This window comes from Semicossyphus pulcher, unplaced genomic scaffold (assembly GCF_022749685.1).
Source record: "Semicossyphus pulcher isolate SPU_LCO1_2020_fin unplaced genomic scaffold, fSemPul1.0.p SCAF_7, whole genome shotgun sequence".
Taxonomy (NCBI): domain Eukaryota; kingdom Metazoa; phylum Chordata; class Actinopteri; order Labriformes; family Labridae; genus Semicossyphus; species Semicossyphus pulcher.
The window spans coordinates 5,993,471-6,010,818 of NW_027211748.1; the positions used below are offsets into that span (position 1 = coordinate 5,993,471).

The window sequence follows — 17,348 nt, forward strand, 5'->3', positions numbered from 1 at the left end:
AGTGTGGGTTAACTGTTTCCCTCGTCTGCGTTTGCTTCTTTTTGCTAAACTTAGCTAACAGGCTACTGGCGGTGCATCATCTTTTCTGTACATAATTTTATGCTAATTTTCCTCCAAATTCTGTTAAAGTGTGTCTGGCTATGTGCACATGGAGACCTTGTAAAGCAAATCCATTGGGTTTAAAGGGTTAGCAACTAGGACTGGAGTGAAACAATGCTAAATCATACTAAAAGGTTGTTGAATAATGCTCAAACCTACGCAGGATCTGTTATTACATCAGCGTTCATGTCTCATTAGCCTTTCATGCTTTTGGATGTGCTTCAAGCACTTTAACCACCATTCAGCCTTTATTTTACTGTTGAGTCTATCATAGATCAATACAGCAATCAGATGTCAGCCTCAGATATTGTTCTCCATGTAGCAGACAGGATTAAAACTGAAACTACACTTACATCACGAAATAACAGCCCCAAAAGGGAAGTTCATCTGTGGAAACCCATCACGTCTTAGTTTGTTAAAGGTTATATATATAAGAGGAGAAGTGTTAAGGCCAGACTGCTACCACATCCCCTTTTTATTAGTCATGCATCCATATGTGAGCACACACACGGACATAGATGCATAACTAAGTAAGTAATCCTACCTCTGAACCGTTGTGCTTTTAGAGAGTAATTGAAAAGAAATTGACATTTTAAAGGCACCTCAGTTATACCACGTTTTTGCCAAGAGAGCTTTCAGCAGAATGAGAATGTCATGTTCATTTCTCACGCGGGTTGTAAGCTGTTTTTTTTTTTCACTGAGATGTAAACTGATGTATATGACCAACTGCCTGACTGGTCATCATTTCCTCATTTTCAAGGCTCTGTTTGTTAGAAACAAAATGATCCTGTGATAAGACCAATCATATGACTATGAGAAGTTATAAAAAAAACCCCCCCCATAAAAATGAGGTCACATCAGCAAAATACAAAAAATGAGGTCACATGAGCGAGACAGACACAGGATGTTCGTATCACAGTGACACATATATGTTACCAACAAGTCAGTGATGTAAAAGTTTGAGGATATCCACCATCCTTAATATACATTGCTCAGTGTCATGAGACAGAAGTCATCCCCCACATGGGCTGTTTACAGGAGGTCACTGGATTACTGTGTGATGCTCCTCGACCAGTTCAACAAAGGCGGCTTTGTTTCAGAGGCAGGTTAAAAATGTCACAGCGTGAAAACTTTCTGCCAGATACAAATCTATTTCAGTTGAGCAGTTAAAAAAATCCATTGGTGTTAATCGATTAGATTACAAAATGGCTGAAACAATATTTTATTTAGAATTTGACGTCAGCAGTCACAGTAACTCATTACATGTATCAAAGGACATTTAAAAGAGGACTGAGTTCACTGTGGGTTAGCTTAGTGAGCCTGTGCTAGCTGCTCTGTAAGGCTGTACCACGGTTAACAGTAGTACTTTGGCATGGTCCTGCTTTAAGCTAACATTAGTATGTTTACAATGACAATGCTAACACGCTGATGTTCTGTAGATAACAATGTTACAATTTCATTTACCAGACGCTGCTGTCCAAAGCGACATACATCTGAGTGTCAGATGTTTACTATGTTCATCTTTTTAGTTAAGCATGCTAGATAATTAGCATGCTATCCTGTATAACTGTTGTAGAAGTGTACACATTATTCCCCTGTATTTGCACAGATTTATAGTTTTTAAAATTGAGTATCAAAGGCTGACTTCAGTTCTCAGGCAGAAATAATTAGTCAAACTACCTTGAGATGGGTTTGACAATAGTGTAGTGGGATCGATGGGCATTTATAACCTAGGGTACGCTGCCGCTTCACAGCTGCATGAAAGTTTAAGACCAGCTCCGGTCAGGCTTTAAGACATATAAAATGCTCTGCTTGAAAGAACTAATTGTGTCTGATGTGTTTTTTCTGCAAAATACGTTTAATTACCTACGTTTCTCCTTTCGTGACATTACATCCAAAAACAAAACAAGTTTTTTCCATCGTTTAGTGGCAACTTGTTGAAACTTAGCTAGCTTGAAATTTTGTAATTAGTAGTAGTAACGTTAACGTTTAGGCCAGGCCATTAATTCCAGGTGTCTCGCAGGGACCAACACTGGTGGCCGACTGGAGCTGGTGCAGCTTCAGAGCTGTGGCCATAGCAATGATAACACCGCTGCCGTGAACATTAGCTGCAGTTGCTGCAAAATTCTCACCAAAGCTGTCAGTGTCTTCTCTGGTCCCAGCTGCTGTTGTTTTTTAACGATGAAACGGCGTATATTCATTCTCTTTTTTAAGGCAGTAGTAATGTAGTGAGCTCAACAAGTGTTGACAGAACTTTGACCGCTAACCTCTCCTTTCTCTTCTTGTGTGTGAGAGTGTTCCTGCAGGCTACCGTACCACAGCTTTATTAAAATAACCACAGTCACACAATTAGTTTACTATTTGTATTTAGGGTTAGGGTTAGTCATTATTAATTAAGGTTATTTGTATTTAGGCTAGCCCCCCATTATAGAGTAAGGCATCACAATACATTTTTACGTCTAAAATAGATGCTACTAGAAAAAGAAGTCCAAAGTCATTTGGGTGTCCTCTGGAGACACATGTCCATGAAATTTCATAGCAATCCATTAAGTAGATTTTGAGACAGCTTCAGCTAGCTGGTCAGAGGTGCAATTTCCATATGTTCCTTTGACTGTTTGAACTAAAAAACAACATGCAAAGTTGTATTCACCTGTAAGTTTAACCTCTGAGCCAGAGCTCGGCCCTAAACCAAAATGCAAATAAAAAGCAGTAAAACTTTTTTGTGTCGGCTCTCAGGGCTGTTTTATGTAAAACTAACGTGATCAAAACTCTGTACAATGCACAGAGCCTTTCATGCAAATCTTGTCTCTATATTTATATTCACAATAAACAGGACTCGTGTAGCGTCTTTATTCAGAACAAAGCTGGTTTATATGCTGCACGAGTTAATTGAATTGTTTTTTGAGTCACGTAGTTGACAGAAGCTTAAAATGAGGATCGTGATGATCAAAGATGACCCACTTCGTGCATTTATCAAACAGAAGCAGATTATTGTGGTCCTCATGTGACCTAAACCAGTGAGATAACACTTGTGTGGGTTAGGTGATGGTGTCACAATCGTGAGGAAACAGACCTAGATATTCTGTTCTCTGCCTGTGTTTACGTTACTTCCTCTGTAATGACCTTAATAAGGATTCAGGTTAGCTCATATGACCCCATTCTTAGTTTTAAAGTCATTCAAAATACAGTTTTACTTCTTTCAGATATTTTATTGGTTATAACAATAATTAAGCAATAAACAGCTTGTAAACACTGTTTAACCCACTTCTGTTGTGTATGAAGCTGCGACTGTTGCCTCTTAACCCTCCTGTTATGTTGCGGGTCAAATTTACCCTTTTTAAAGTTTGAACATGTAAGAAAAATATATTTTCTTCTTCTGCTGGCCTTAATTAGTGTTATCAACATTTAAAATTATAATGGTTCATCTCATGTATTTGCAACCCCCCCTGCATGTTTGTATCACACAGGTACTGTTCGGGTCAATTTGACCCGGCAGTGAAAGTGGAGGCTAAAAGGGGTCACAGTCTCAAAATTACACCATTTCTTTGTTTGCACCATATTTCACTGTAATCACACACACCCGCATGCAGACATGCGCACATGCACGCACACACTTGGTCCCGATAGTGAAATAGACTATCTGATAGATATAGATTCTGATTATCAGATAAGGAAATATCTATTCCTCTTCCTCCAAATAGGACATTCATGTCAAAAAATTGAGAAATACAGTGAGTGGTCCTCGTCCCCCAATATACATCAGGCAACACTGTCTGTAAAAAACATAATAAAAACAGTGCCGGGGCTCACCAGAATCACAGTGACCCGTGTCACAGACATCAAGTCAGCTTTTGAGCCCGTCAATCTAAATTCAATACAGAAAATCCTTCTGGAAAGGACTATATAGTTTCAGGGAGAAGACATAGTTTCAGGGAGAAGAGGATAGAATTGGATGAAACCAATGACTGTATATATAAATGGATGACGCGTCTCCATCTGCTCCCATTGTACGAAAGTGAAGCCAAAATAGCCCCTGTGATAGGCGCTGCCATCTTGCGATGGTGACATCATTTGGAGCCAGAGTCTGCGCAGTAGAGATCGGCGGGTGGAGCCGCCGTAGCCACTTCTGCTAACCCAAACACACGCTTAACTAACCGAAAAAACAGCAAGGATCGCGCATGTCGGTGCGTTTAACAGCATAATAATGAATATATTGACTGTAAGATTTAACAGTTTATGTTTGTGTTTTCTTTTTATTATGTAATTTCATGTGGTTGATTTTTTTAGATAAATAAACTCAACTCAGCTCAACTCAAGAATAGCTTCTTGTGTCTCATACACCGGGTCACACTGACCCAGGAACATTATTGCTGTCCCTGACAAATGAACAGAACAGGAGGGTTAAAACTACTTCCCATTTGATAAAGCCTCACCGCGTTACAAACCACGTGTTGAGTCATGAGCATCAGGTCCTGTGCCAGGTTCAAATTCAATCTGGTCTGTACTAGTTTTTGTTTGGGTTGTGTGGTCAGTGCACTGTCTCATTCATGGTGTTCATGCTCACAGTTTAGTTACTGCAGACCACATTCATTCACCAAACATTCATTTTTAACTGTGAGTCATTCTGTTAATTATAAGCACACTAATGAAGCATTGAATGAGTCCTATCAGAGACAGAAAAAAGAGGAAGTACCTGTCACTTTCACATTCTTACTCAGAGCTGCAGCTTTCATTACACAACACTTGGGGTTTTTTGTTGTTCGACCTTGTGATTGTGACGTATTCAGCCCTGCTGAATTGTTCCCAGATGTTGTACCCTAAGTCCCCTAACCTTTCGTGTAGTTCCACAGGCAGATTACATGATCCCAGACAACATGTATTTTTATTAGAATACCTTTAAAACTGTTGGAGAGAATTTGAAATTTGGTACAGACATTTCTGTTCCCCTTGGCATGAACTTGACTTTTCCTTTAGCGCCATCTTCAGGTAAAAAAATTAAAGTTGTTCAACATGTACCAGTTAGCAAATGTTAGCATGCTACCATGGTAAACTAAGAGGATGGTAGAGAATGGTAAACAGTGCCTGCTTAGCATTAGCATTTTAGCATTGTCACAGGTAGCATCTTAGCATGCCGACATTAGCATTCATGTCAAGGCATTGCTAAAGGCCTGCTAGGCCTTGCTGTAGACTCTTATGTACTCATAATTTAAAAGTCTTTTAACCACAGTGGGCTGCACGGTGTTGCAGTGGTTAGCGCTGTCACCTGGCAGCTAGAAGGTTCCTGGTTCAAATCCCAGTTTGGACTTGCATATGTGGTGCTGTAAAAATGATGATTGACAGTTCTGTTGACAAACATAGCTCCTGCAGCCAATCAGATCTGGACTAGCAGAGCAGAGGATGATCCACGAGAAGTTTCTATCATTACAAATTATAAATTGTGTCTTGGATTATTATTTGAGTTGACGAGAACATCAGTGTGATGTAAAAACACACTGAGGGAGCAGACTAGAAAAAGCACCAAGAAAACTTGTGACCACTTGACCTCAGACTAAAAATAGCACACACTTGAATGGTGAGCTAAACTACGTAGAGACTGAATGACTTTAACAGACTACTGTGTAATGCATTTAGCTGTGGAGAATCTGATGGGGGCTGTGATACATTAAGGTTTGACGCACTTGGAGAATTCATGTGGCCTTCTAATTATGCAACAATCAGGCTGTGTGTCAGCAGGGGTTAAAGATAGACGGACAAAAGGGGGGGAAAGTGCTGAGAGCCGTATATGAGGGAGAAACTTGGAGCCTGTCTGGATTTGACGGAGCAGCGAGGAAGGAATCAGACTCAAATTTAAGGAACATTCAGCAGCGTCATGCAAAATAAGGAGGCCGTGTGATTTGAATTCAACATGAACGGGTTTTCTAAGACACCGCTGGAGCTCCAGCACACAAAGAGGATGTAAGTACAGTCTGTCTGCGGCTCATTATTGGAGCCTTTTGTAACACGCTTCTGCACAATTCCTAATATTACCACCTCTCTTGTAGACATAATGCATGGAAATCCAGAGTACATAACTTCATCCAGAGTCCATTACCGTGGAAGAAAGCTAACAGGTGCTTTTTTTAATTTAATCATTAATATTTTTCAGTCTAATGTTTCTTTAAAATATAAACTAATCCAAAAAACCTTCCCTTTCCTCCGTCTGCAGGCAGAAAACAAACGCAACAAGCCTACCAGAGGAGTCTCTTGAGACGCTTATTTCCCAGAAATGTAATTTTCATCTGTTTTCAAGCAGCACAATACTAATATCATGGCTGGTTAATGTTTCTTTTTTTTAATGAAGTTATGTTCTCTTGTGTAAAAGGTGGACGAATAGTGTTTTGGGACTTTTTGCAGTCAGAGTTCTGTGAGGAGAATCTGGACTTCTGGCTCGCATGTGAAGAGTTTAAAAGCTGTGACGGTCTGGAGGAGCTAAAGCGGAGAGCAGCGAGTATTTATGAAGAGTTCGTCAGGGATGAGGCTCCCAGACAGGTAAGAACAAACTCTATGTGATGACTGAACAAAAGAGGGGGGAAGTTTTGTGCAGCAAAATGTGTTCAAACTCAAATATAGGCTGGCAAAACAAGTGCAAATTTCCAAGTCTGATATGCATAATAAAGACAGACCTGCATCCTTTACTGTACATCGAACACAGCAACCTGCATTGAAAGGTATAATAAGTAGGATTTACCTAGAAAAATAAAATATAGACTTTTACAAATATAATAAATCATCACTTCTGGGCCTCTTTACATGTGTGTTGGTGAGTGTGTGCAGACGCTTGTGAGACCCTTTCCTCTGCATCTATTCTGTTGTTTTGCTTTGCACGGGACGTTTTCAGGAGGGGCACAATCACAGCGTATAGGTGAGTGTGGGAGTGGTTCAAATTAGCAACTGGGCCCCATTCAGACCAGCGAACATGGCGACAGAGCGATGCAGAGTTGGCCTTCTTTCTGTTGGACAGGTAGGTGCCTCAAACCGGGTAGGACAAGCGAACCGGCGATTAGCATGCTAGCGCAAAGCTAACCAGTGGTTTGCATGCTAGCACAAAGGTAACTGTGATGCTGTCAGTGTTAGCTCGGCGAGGTGGGCGTGTTCTCGCACGAGAGAGTGAGAGTGAGCTTCTGGCGACGAAGAAGGAGGGGCCCAGTTTGAATGTGTTGTTGTCAAAATGCAAGGAAAAATCCTGCTTATTATACCTTTCAGTAGTAACCTTGTGTGAATGTTTTAGGTGGTTGCACAAGAAAGCACCTAAATGACACAGCATGTGCGCCTTATTCATCTGTTTATTGCTTAACATATCTTTGCAGGTAAACTTAGATTTCTACACGAGAGAGATCATCTTCCAGAGTCTCCAGCAACCGAGTCCCTCATGTTTTGTCGTGGCACAGAGGAAAATCTACAGCCTGATGGAGAACGACTCCTTCCCACGCTTCATTCATTCACAGAAATACAAAGTCCTCCTTGATGCAGCGTCTAAGCAGAGAGGCCTTGAGAGGCCATGGAAGGCCTTGGGGCTAAAAAGCAGAGATGATCTAATAAGGAACGATTTAAAACCAGTCATTCTGCAGAGTGACCTCTATCTCTTTCACAACCACTGACATTATGCAGGCTGGTGGTGTAGAGGGTTGCACAGACAGTGCAGGCGCTTCCCCTTCCCTCAAAACATCACCTTAAAGACATAACGTCTTATTATCTAACAAGACTGAATGCTGTGCTGGCGCAGAAGACGAAGTGCTTCTGACTAAGACACCCACACCAGAATGTAAACCTTAATATTTATTGTTCTATACAGGTGAAATGCACATGACTGCAGGACTGATGTGTATTTTCTTAATATGTCTGAATTTGAAAGTGTCTTTGATACATATGCTTCAGGAAACATTGTAATACAATTTACTTTACTTGGTTTATTCCAAGACATTGTTAAACTGTTTCAAAAACTCTTAAACTGAATAAAAAGGCTGTGTCTTCACTGGTGTCATAGAAATACATCCTGTCTGTACAGTTGATGTGTTACTGCCACCCAGTGGTGGCTGGGAAAACTGAAGACAGCTTAAACCTTACTGGTCTCCATATTTGCAAAAAGTGTGAAGAGTGAAATTACAAGAAAACTATTTTTTGTAAGAATAACAGTAGATAATGATATATATTGTTTCCTGTGATGTTTATCCTGTGATTTGTGAACTCCTGAAGTGTTTCTTCACTTGTTGTCTGATACTGACATTCACCAGAAAAACACTAACAAAATGTAACCAGCAGTAACACAGAAAAAATAGGACTTCCTCTGAACTGGACCTGTAAGGCCTATTTTTGCACACAGCCAGGCTACATTGAAATAATAAATACACCATGGGGTATCAGAAGCCAATAAATCTAAATACCGAGCAGCAGGTCAGCACTCAACATATTTGTCTTCTTCTCTCTCCTGTAAGTGTTCCCAGGGGTGCTAGTGGGCCCCCAACAATCAAACTCACTATACTTTATCCATCAGTAACACAATGACAACATCTTATTGGTCAGTGGTTTTATACAAGTTCAATAATACAATATCTAAAAGCATAAATCCATATGGGTGTATGGAACAAAAATCTTTTCAAATGGAGATCTGATGTCTGAATTGTGCCAGTTTAGGGGTCTTTGACAGAGAGAGGGAGAGAGGGAGAGAGAGAGAGAGATGTGGCGGAATGTGATGGTACTCTGTATCCCAGCATCCACTGCGACCCCGCCCCTGGTCATCTCACTGACGGTCAGAGCAGAGGGGAGGCCTCTTTGCGTCCTGCCACACTAAAAACTTGAGCACTGTGTACATATATTGTGGTAAGTTCATGCATACATCATGTTATTGTTGAGTGAAATGTTTAGGTAAACGTTTTTTTTGTACAGTAAAGTAAACTCTGGTTAGCTTAGCTGCTGCTCATCCCAGACGAGCTGCATCAAACCGTCTCGTTAGCTCAGCTCTCCGCCGGTATAAAGCTCAGATATGTGACTTTGTAGTTTGTAATGTTAGATAGAGGAGACTGGAGACAAACATTACTGCAGCTGAGACACGTCAGGAGTGACTTCGGTTGGATGTGCCTCCCTAATATACCGTTATTAAAATCACCTGGGCCAATTGGCTAACGTTAACTAACTTCGTGTTGCCCAGCCTGCATCCTTTGCTAGCTTAACTAAGTTAGCTAACCTGAACGAGTAACGTTAGCTTACTTAAGGTTGACTAACAAGTTAGCAGGTTGGATTTACTATCATTAAACTTAAGCGTTTAACATTTTGGTAGGTTTTCTCCCATCCCGAATTGACAGCTCAGTTTGGCTTGTAACTCTTACATGTGTATCATGTACCTGTAATCGGCTTAAGTTATTTCTGTCTGTGCACTGAGGCAGTGAGTAAGTATTGTTGCTAAGTCTAGTTATCCTGTTTCAGTGAAGGCTCTCTGGTTGACCATTGATTTCTACAGCTGTACCGTAAGTCAAACTTACTGTATGATATTGTGGGATAAATGTCATACTGCTTTTCTTTGTCAGTAAAATATTCTTTTGTTTTGAACTGTTGTTTGACAAAACAAAATAATACATTTGAAGACATCACTTTGGAAATTCTGCTGATCATCTTTTCTTTTTAAATAACATTTTACTGACTAAATAATAATAATAATAATGATAACTTTATTTGTATAGCACCTTTCCTGCAAAGATGCAACCCAAAGTGCTTAACAAAACAGTACACACATTAAAAACAAAAATATTAATACATGAAAAAGAAAGAATAGCAATAGAAAACAGAGCAAAAACAAAAGAACAAAATCAACTTGATAAAAACAAACAACATATTATCAAAGATATAGTAAAGTGGATCCTAATTAAAAGCACAATTAAAAACACAGGTCTTTTATTTCTTTTTTTAAATTCCAATGGAGTTTGCTGTCCTAAGATCCAGGGGGAGGGAGTTCCACAATTAAGGGCCAGAAAAACTAAAAGCCGCCTCACCAGAATTCTTGTGGAAGATCTGAGAGTAAGGGTCGGGATATAACATGAGAGGCAGTCGGTGATGTATGTTGGTGCTAAATTATGTAAGGCCTTGTAGATAAGGCACTCTGAATTGTTCTCGATTTTTGGGGGGAGACCAGTAAAGAGAGAGTTTAATAAAAGCATGTATTAGCATTTAAGCTCATGTCTGGTTTAATAATGGTCTTATTTTGAAAATATTCCTTAGATGAAAAAAAAAAAGTTTTTGTAACCTTGCCTAGCCTAAAATGGCTAATAAAAATTAAGATCTAAAATCACTCCCAAATCTGTAACGTGTTTTAATTTACAATAAAGTGTTGATTGTAAAAAATATTCAGTAGATATATCTATAACAAAAATAATATTTTATTGCAGACCTTGTAAATTCCCTTTCAACGCTTTCTGTTTCAGGCCTTCTCTCGTTTGCAATGGAGCCATCGGGAAGTACTACAATATCATCACCCAGCAACCACACCCAAAACTCAACAGGTGGTTGTTCATGGGAGGTCAACGACAAGGCCAAACTGTGCCGCTTCCTCTGCTACGGCTCGGAGGGAGACATGTACACTGCCAGAGAGGAGGGGCAGGTCAGCATGGAGAGTGCCGGAGCCCTGCTCTCCCTGCTGCAGGAGGGCCGGGGTGCTGAGGTGGTGGAGGAGATAAAACGGTTCACTCAGGACGGGCGCGCCGTCAGACTCGGCCCCTCCTATTTTGCCTTGGCTTTGTGCTCACAGCACTCAGAGCTGAAGACCAGACAGGCGGCGTTCAAAGCCGTGAAGGAAGTTTGTCGGGACCCTGCCCACCTGTTCTCTTTCATCCAGAACAAGAAGGAATTAAAGGAGGGAATGAAGTGTGGGATTTGGGGCCGTGCCCTGAGGAAAGCAGTGTCTGACTGGTACAATGAGCAGGATGCCATGAGTCTGGCTGCCGCGGTGACCAAATGTAAACAGAGAGAGGGGTGGACGCACCAGGATCTGCTCAGGCTCTCTCACACCAAACCAGCCAATGAGGGTGAGCTCACACAGACCCACAGTATATCCCTTGGATGAGCTAAAATATCATCCATCCCCTAATTCAATAACCCTGCTTTGCACTAAATAACTTGTGAACGTCATTAAACAAGTAATTTTCAGTTTAATGAATTCATTTGTTGGGGTGTTATTGTAGAATTTCTAACAATATGTGTAGTTTAGTGTCGTTAAATCCCTGCTGAAGATAGACTAACGACCCTTTTAAGTCATATTATCAGTGATATTTTCCTTCTTGTGTTACATACAGTAATAGTGCTTGTGGCTACTGAGTCAACACCACGGGTTGCAAACTAGAAAGGCAGTGTAGTTACGTACCAATTGGCAGTATGTGTAAGCCTTTGTAGAGAGCTGACAGGCACCATTCATCTGATTAAAGACCAACAACCAACAAGTAGTCTCAGAAATGCCATTAAGTGAAATGAAACAAAGATTAGCACACTGTTTACCAACTTCTTTCTGGCTGCGCTGCTGCTGCGTTGTATCCTCACTTCATGACTGTATTGAATAACAGCTACTTCAGTCAGACTGTCATGGCCATGTCTCTGTGCTCTCAGCAATCGCCTTGATCAGCAAATATGTAACAAAAGGATGGAAAGACGTCCAGGCGGCTTACACGGACAAAGAGAACTCCGAGGAGGTTGTCAAAGTGCTTTCGTATCTGGAAGTGGTGGAGAAGGTCAAGCACAGTTGTGATGAAACTGAGGTGGTCAATTTAATAGAGGAACACAAGCTGGAGAGGGAGCAGCTGCTGACAGACCACCTGAAGTCCAAACAGGTGAGTGTTTTGCAGAACCCGACCAATATTATGTGATCGATATTGGTCTATCACAGGTATGTTGGTATTTGCGTCTATGTTTTCTAAAATGTGCAGGATTTAAAACTTTTTTTCAGAACATATAATGCAGAAAAGAATGCTTGTTGTGATTTATAATGTTTTTTCCATTAGAGCACACCCTGAGCAGACAGGGGTCTGCACTAGAAATGGCTGACAACATGTTATAATGTTACAAATTCCTTTATACAGTTATTTGTAAATGCAGCCTTCTGGGTACCTTTGCAGAGTCAAACAAAATCAGTAAATCTCTAAGTTGGTATCAAAATACACCTTTTCTTTTGTTTTACTGTCAGCCTCCACATCACCTGTAAATCAGGACACATATCAGTCTCTAAAATCTAATATTGGTTGGGCACTAGTTTTTTGTGTGTTGTGAAATTTCAATGGGGGGATTATTCTCAGTGCTTTCTCTGCGAAGATCAAAATTCCATCATACACCAACAACACTGCATATTGGCAGTGAATAGTAATATGCAGGTTAAGGGTTTATTTGTATGAGTGGGGCTGGTTCACACACTAGACGTGTCAGCAAATGAGCATTGCATTGTCAGGGATTTGTAATCAGTACAAGTGGAAAACTTTCATTATGGCTACTTTTCAACTACATTTTCACTCAGACTTTTCAAAGACAGAAAAGATGAATAGGGATGGGCATTTCAAGATAAAATACTATTCCATATTCACTGGTCACTGTGCGACTGTTATTTGAAGATGGCCCCTCTTGTCCACCTGTGCACGCAAACGCAGGCTGACGTAAGGAGAGAGAGAGAGAGAGACCGATTTACTTTTCACAACTCTGTTTCTGGGGGAAAGAAATCCTATAAACACAGGGTATAAGAGACTGTGCATCTCCCTATATGATACACAGACATGGCTCATTTCTCTTACGCTGAGAACCAGAGTCATACTGTGCATACTCGTTGAAGACTTGCGTAGACTTATGACTTATGATTTTTACCTTTCAAATTTTAGTGCTGACCCCATTTTCGTTTATTTCCTCAAAGGAAAGAAGTCTCTACATTTTTCTCCAGTTCTGAATCTCACAGCACCACACCCGCTTTAATGGCACCTGGCACTAATGCTTTCTTCTTCTTTTGTTATTTAATGGCGGTTAGCAAACAGCTTTCAGACGTGCTAAAGCCACCTGATGGTATTACCGCATTGCAACCAGGCGCCGGTAAAAACAAGGAAAAAATTATGTTTTAATGAGATAATAGTCGCATGATTTTCTTTGTTTATTAATAATCATTCGGATAAGCGAAATTCATGACCCATCCCTTATGATGAATACTGGTGGTGGCAAATCTTTGGAAGGGCTGACGAAGATGTTCAACTGGAGTACTTTTTACATATTTGGCATGGATCTGATATCGTTTTTTTATTTTTTAGGTATGGAGGGCTTTGTTGAAAGAAATGCCTCTCCAATCAGTGCTAAGGATCTTGGGTAAGATGACGTCAAACAAAGTTCTTGAACCAGGAAGTTCAGAAACACAAGCTGTATGTGACAGAATCCAGAGTGAGACAGCGCTAACTAAGGTACCACCTGTATATCTTCCTCATGAATGAACATGTATGTGTTTTGATCAAACATGACTCAGTGTTCAAGTGTTCAATGTTTGTCTTGAACTCACCAGGCACAGATCCACCCGTTCAGCATACTCTTGGCTACAGAAAACTACAAAAGAGGCCAAGGCTATCAGGGTAAAACAAAATGGGAACCAGACAGCAACATCCTCAAAGCAATGGACTCTGCTTTTTATAAGAGTTTCATGGTAGGTTCTTATTATTCGCACAGCTTCTCACAAAGACATCAACCAGTAGCATCAGCTAACACCCTACCACCTGTACTGTTTCAACTCTGTGCTCAGAACGTGGAGCCTGTGGGTAAACGCTTCGTAGTGGCAGTAGACGTGAGCACATCACTGAGCAGCATTGTCCCCGGGACATCAATCAGCACTGCTGTCGCTGCTGCAGCTATCACCATGGTAAGACGATACTCCAGCTAGATGGCTATACTGTGTGGGTAATAATTGCCCCAGTTGGAGCAGCTGCTCGGGCCGCCCTATCTTTGGAGGAAGCCTGGATCAAGTAATTAAGCCGTCGATGCATACTGTCGATTCCTGCAGAATTCCTTTTGCAGCAGTAATCGGCTCACACACATCACTATTTATTTAAACACTAAAATACTGTGTGTGTGTGTGTGCTTATGTGAGAGGGAGACATTTTTCTTACAGTGTCATGCTTTTCTTTTGACCTCTGTGTCCGGTGCAGATTTTTGCAAGGACTGAGGCGGACACACACGTGCTGGCCTACTCTGAAGGAGCTGTGGTTCCATGCTCCATCTCTGCTGACATGACTCTCGCACAGGCAACAGTTGAACTGGTGAAGGTAAGGCAAGTCACACGTAAAAAAGCTTTCACATCAACCTCCCTGAATTCATTGTAACTTGCTCTTAAACTCTGTGTTTCCACAACACTCTTATGTTCCAGATCCCGAGTGGGAGCACAGACTGCACCCTTCCTATCACGTGGGCCGCAGAGAACGGGAAAGCAGTCGACGTTTTCATCGTTCTGACCAACAACCCGTTGTGGATGTTTACTGCCAGCCCGGTGGAGACTCTAAAGAAGCACAGACAAGTATATTTATTCATCCTTGTCTGCTTGGTGGTGGGGGGGTGGGGGGGCTTAATTGAGTTGCCTTGAAACGCTGCCCGCTCTACTGTTTTCCCTCCGAGACATTCCAAGTTTATAACTGAGTCATGTCTCGTTCAAAATCGTCAGGTTTAAAGTAATTTTTTTAGACGTCCACGATATATTCTCGTCGGATTTCAGATTCTGTACCGCCCTCAGCCGTTGCTTGCAGCGAAAACGGTAGTATTTCACTCCAGTGTCTCTCGCTGGGTGGTTCCTTTCAGAGGGAGGGGCGCAGTGCATGCTGGGTGTTGTAGGAATGTAGAATGGGCCACACCACGAGCTGTTTGTACAACTTTCTCTACAGCTATGGCGCCAATTTCAAATATTATTGCTTCTATTGATTACAGAGAACACCAGCTTTGACTAACACTGGCTTTTTCCAGGGGAGAATTGCTCCTTTAAGAGAAGTGTTTTAAGTGACAGAAGAATTAAGGGCCAATTTTTAATAGACGTGAGAAAACATGCAGGCAATTTTTTTGGGGGGGGGGGGAATACAATAAAAACAACTAAATGTTTTTTCATGTGTATTTTCTGTACAGAAATCAGGAGCCAATGCCAAGTTGGTGATGTGTGGGCTGACTTCCATTGGACACGCCATCGCAGACACAGAAGACAGAGGTTTACTGAGCATCTGTGGCTTTGACCTCGGAGCTCTGAGCGTCATTCGTAACCTAGCCCAGGATCTGATCTGACACAGATTTACACTGTCTCTAAGTCATGTCCTAAGAGTTCAAACGAAGGCACAAAGTGAACCAACGCGGCTCACTTAGCATGTAGGGTGCCCTAAAACAGCACTAATCCAAAAGATGTTGACATTTACAATTCCAATTTCTCCTTTTGTATTATGTCGCTTACAGGTCAACTGAAGAAGTGTCCAGCGGGCTGGACAACACTCTGGAGATGTTATGTGCTTTTATTTTTACTGAAGTATGAAAAGGAAGTGACAAGACCTGATATGTTATTGCATGTCACGCTGTCAAGTGTTCAAGTGCAAGCAGCACTCTGTATGATGGGCTGCTTAAAGCTCTGATGGCTCTTGGTAAGACACTAATCCTTTCGACAGTAAATTCCACTCATTTAAAGCAACGTGTTTGCAAATGAAAAAAGAGGAACACTGTAAGAGTGTGAATGTTAGCGGTGAGTGCAACTGTAGGTTTTTCTAAGGAGATTTACTGTAGTTTCTAGTGTGTATCCAAGATATGATTTTAGCAGGTTTGAAGTGATGGTAGAGGCAGTTTAATGTGAAAGCCTATCCCTCTGTTCTATGTAGCATTATGAAAAAGGTTTAACAGATATGCTGTAAGGAGAGGAAATGAAACGGCACCAAAATCAGAGTAACTTCAATGTACTCTGTTGACTATGAAATCAAATTTGCTGATTTATTTGATCAGAAAAGGTTTTTTAATATTATTTTTTATGTCTCCAATTGTAATTCAACAAGAAAACATTTGTTTTCCCCTGAGCTCCAGTCATCTTTTTCTGCTCTTGTCAAACGTATTCTATAAAAGAAAATACCCTTGGTGCTCTTAAATGTGTTTTTGCAAGAATATTTGGGAAATTTCGGCAGTTTACAGAAAGTTGGTGGAATAGACTTGTTCTCGTGTTTTAGGCTGAATTATGTCCTTTACGTTTGTATTTTTCTGTATTAAAATGTCCAGAAAGGAGCAAATCATAGCTATTTAATGACTGTTTACCAAGACTGAATCTGATAGCACAGTCATGTTTCTGTACAAATGTTCATTATGGAAAAACTAGCCGATTATTGCCACCTACCCACAATACATTTAAGTGAATGTACTTTTTAAAAACTATGTAGAAATTTAAAAGTAGAATCTTTATGTTTCTTCAAACGCAGAATAAACACACACTACTAACAGAGTTTAGGGGCCAATTCACTTAAATGCAAACAAAAGACATTGGTGCTTCTTGTTTTAGTCCACAGCATTCACTAATCGATCATTCTGGTCTAATCCTGATGAAGACAAATTTCTGACCATTTTACTGTGAAGATTTTTTCCACACATGCTGATACTGTCACATTCAATGACTAGACAATTTCCACTATCTCTTGGCCATAGCTCAAAATGCTTTCAAGCTGAAATATTTGTAAAATACGCTTGATGAAACATTTGTTGATGAAAGTCTGACACGAGGTAGTTTTTATGAGGTATGGTAGTTCACAAGTGTTTTACTGCTGTGATTAACTTTTTTTTGCGTCATTTTTCTGTTATATCCACTTGTTTAACATCCAAGTACTTGACTGTAGTGGCAATGTAAACCCCCAATAAACACTTTGCTGCTTTTAAAATGTGTTTTTTGCATTTATGACATCCTGGACAATAACATCACAGCCCTGTGGGAACATCACTGACATCACTGTCAAATCGTCTGTCCTGTGGAAGTGTCCTTGTGTAAGTTTTAAGCTACATCCAAAAGGCAACTGGACTAGAAATATAAGCTTCTGTGGGTCATTAGTATTAGCAAGGTACTGTGACTTTACCAGTGAAGTGCAATCAAATCTAAAATAAGAGTTTGTCAAGGTCGGATATTTCACTCCGGAGCTTTCAACTGACAGCTTTGACAATCCAACAAAAATAAATTTGGGAAAAATATAAAAGCTTAATCCAAATCAGGCATCCTGCGAGCCCAA

The 17,348-nt window shown here is 40.7% G+C and overlaps 2 protein-coding genes across 2 annotated transcripts; both read left to right on the forward strand.

The window, feature by feature from the left end:
• The first annotated feature begins 5,853 nt into the window (after positions 1 to 5,853).
• On the forward strand, positions 5,854 to 8,009 carry LOC138612092 (regulator of G-protein signaling 21-like). Its single transcript, XM_069685404.1, has 5 exons — positions 5,854 to 6,054; positions 6,141 to 6,209; positions 6,305 to 6,366; positions 6,461 to 6,627; positions 7,446 to 8,009. The coding sequence occupies exons 1-5, from the start codon at positions 6,005 to 6,007 to the stop codon at positions 7,734 to 7,736; spliced, it is 639 nt and encodes a 212-aa protein (XP_069541505.1). The 5' UTR covers positions 5,854 to 6,004; the 3' UTR covers positions 7,737 to 8,009.
• An 885-nt stretch (positions 8,010 to 8,894) lies between these two features.
• On the forward strand, positions 8,895 to 16,992 carry ro60 (Ro60, Y RNA binding protein). Its single transcript, XM_069684726.1, has 9 exons — positions 8,895 to 8,955; positions 10,551 to 11,150; positions 11,725 to 11,945; positions 13,395 to 13,541; positions 13,640 to 13,777; positions 13,874 to 13,990; positions 14,277 to 14,393; positions 14,495 to 14,641; positions 15,238 to 16,992. The coding sequence occupies exons 2-9, from the start codon at positions 10,568 to 10,570 to the stop codon at positions 15,388 to 15,390; spliced, it is 1,623 nt and encodes a 540-aa protein (XP_069540827.1). The 5' UTR covers positions 8,895 to 8,955; positions 10,551 to 10,567; the 3' UTR covers positions 15,391 to 16,992.
• Positions 16,993 to 17,348: the final 356 nt, after the last annotated feature.

Bases quoted from the DNA above. Each gene is read 5' to 3' on its own strand.
- LOC138612092 (XM_069685404.1), top strand. From the start codon at position 6,005: ATGAACGGGTTTTCTAAGACACCGCTGGAGCTCCAGCACACAAAGAGG. The intron at 6,210-6,304 runs GTGCTTTTTTTA...CTCCGTCTGCAG, and splicing joins CCGTGGAAGAAAGCTAACAG to GCAGAAAACAAACGCAACAA. The intron at 6,367-6,460 runs GTAATTTTCATC...CTTGTGTAAAAG, and splicing joins GACGCTTATTTCCCAGAAAT to GTGGACGAATAGTGTTTTGG.
- ro60 (XM_069684726.1), top strand. From the start codon at position 10,568: ATGGAGCCATCGGGAAGTACTACAATATCATCACCCAGCAACCACACC. The intron at 11,946-13,394 runs GTGAGTGTTTTG...TTTATTTTTTAG, and splicing joins ACCACCTGAAGTCCAAACAG to GTATGGAGGGCTTTGTTGAA. The intron at 14,642-15,237 runs GTATATTTATTC...TTTTCTGTACAG, and splicing joins CTCTAAAGAAGCACAGACAA to AAATCAGGAGCCAATGCCAA.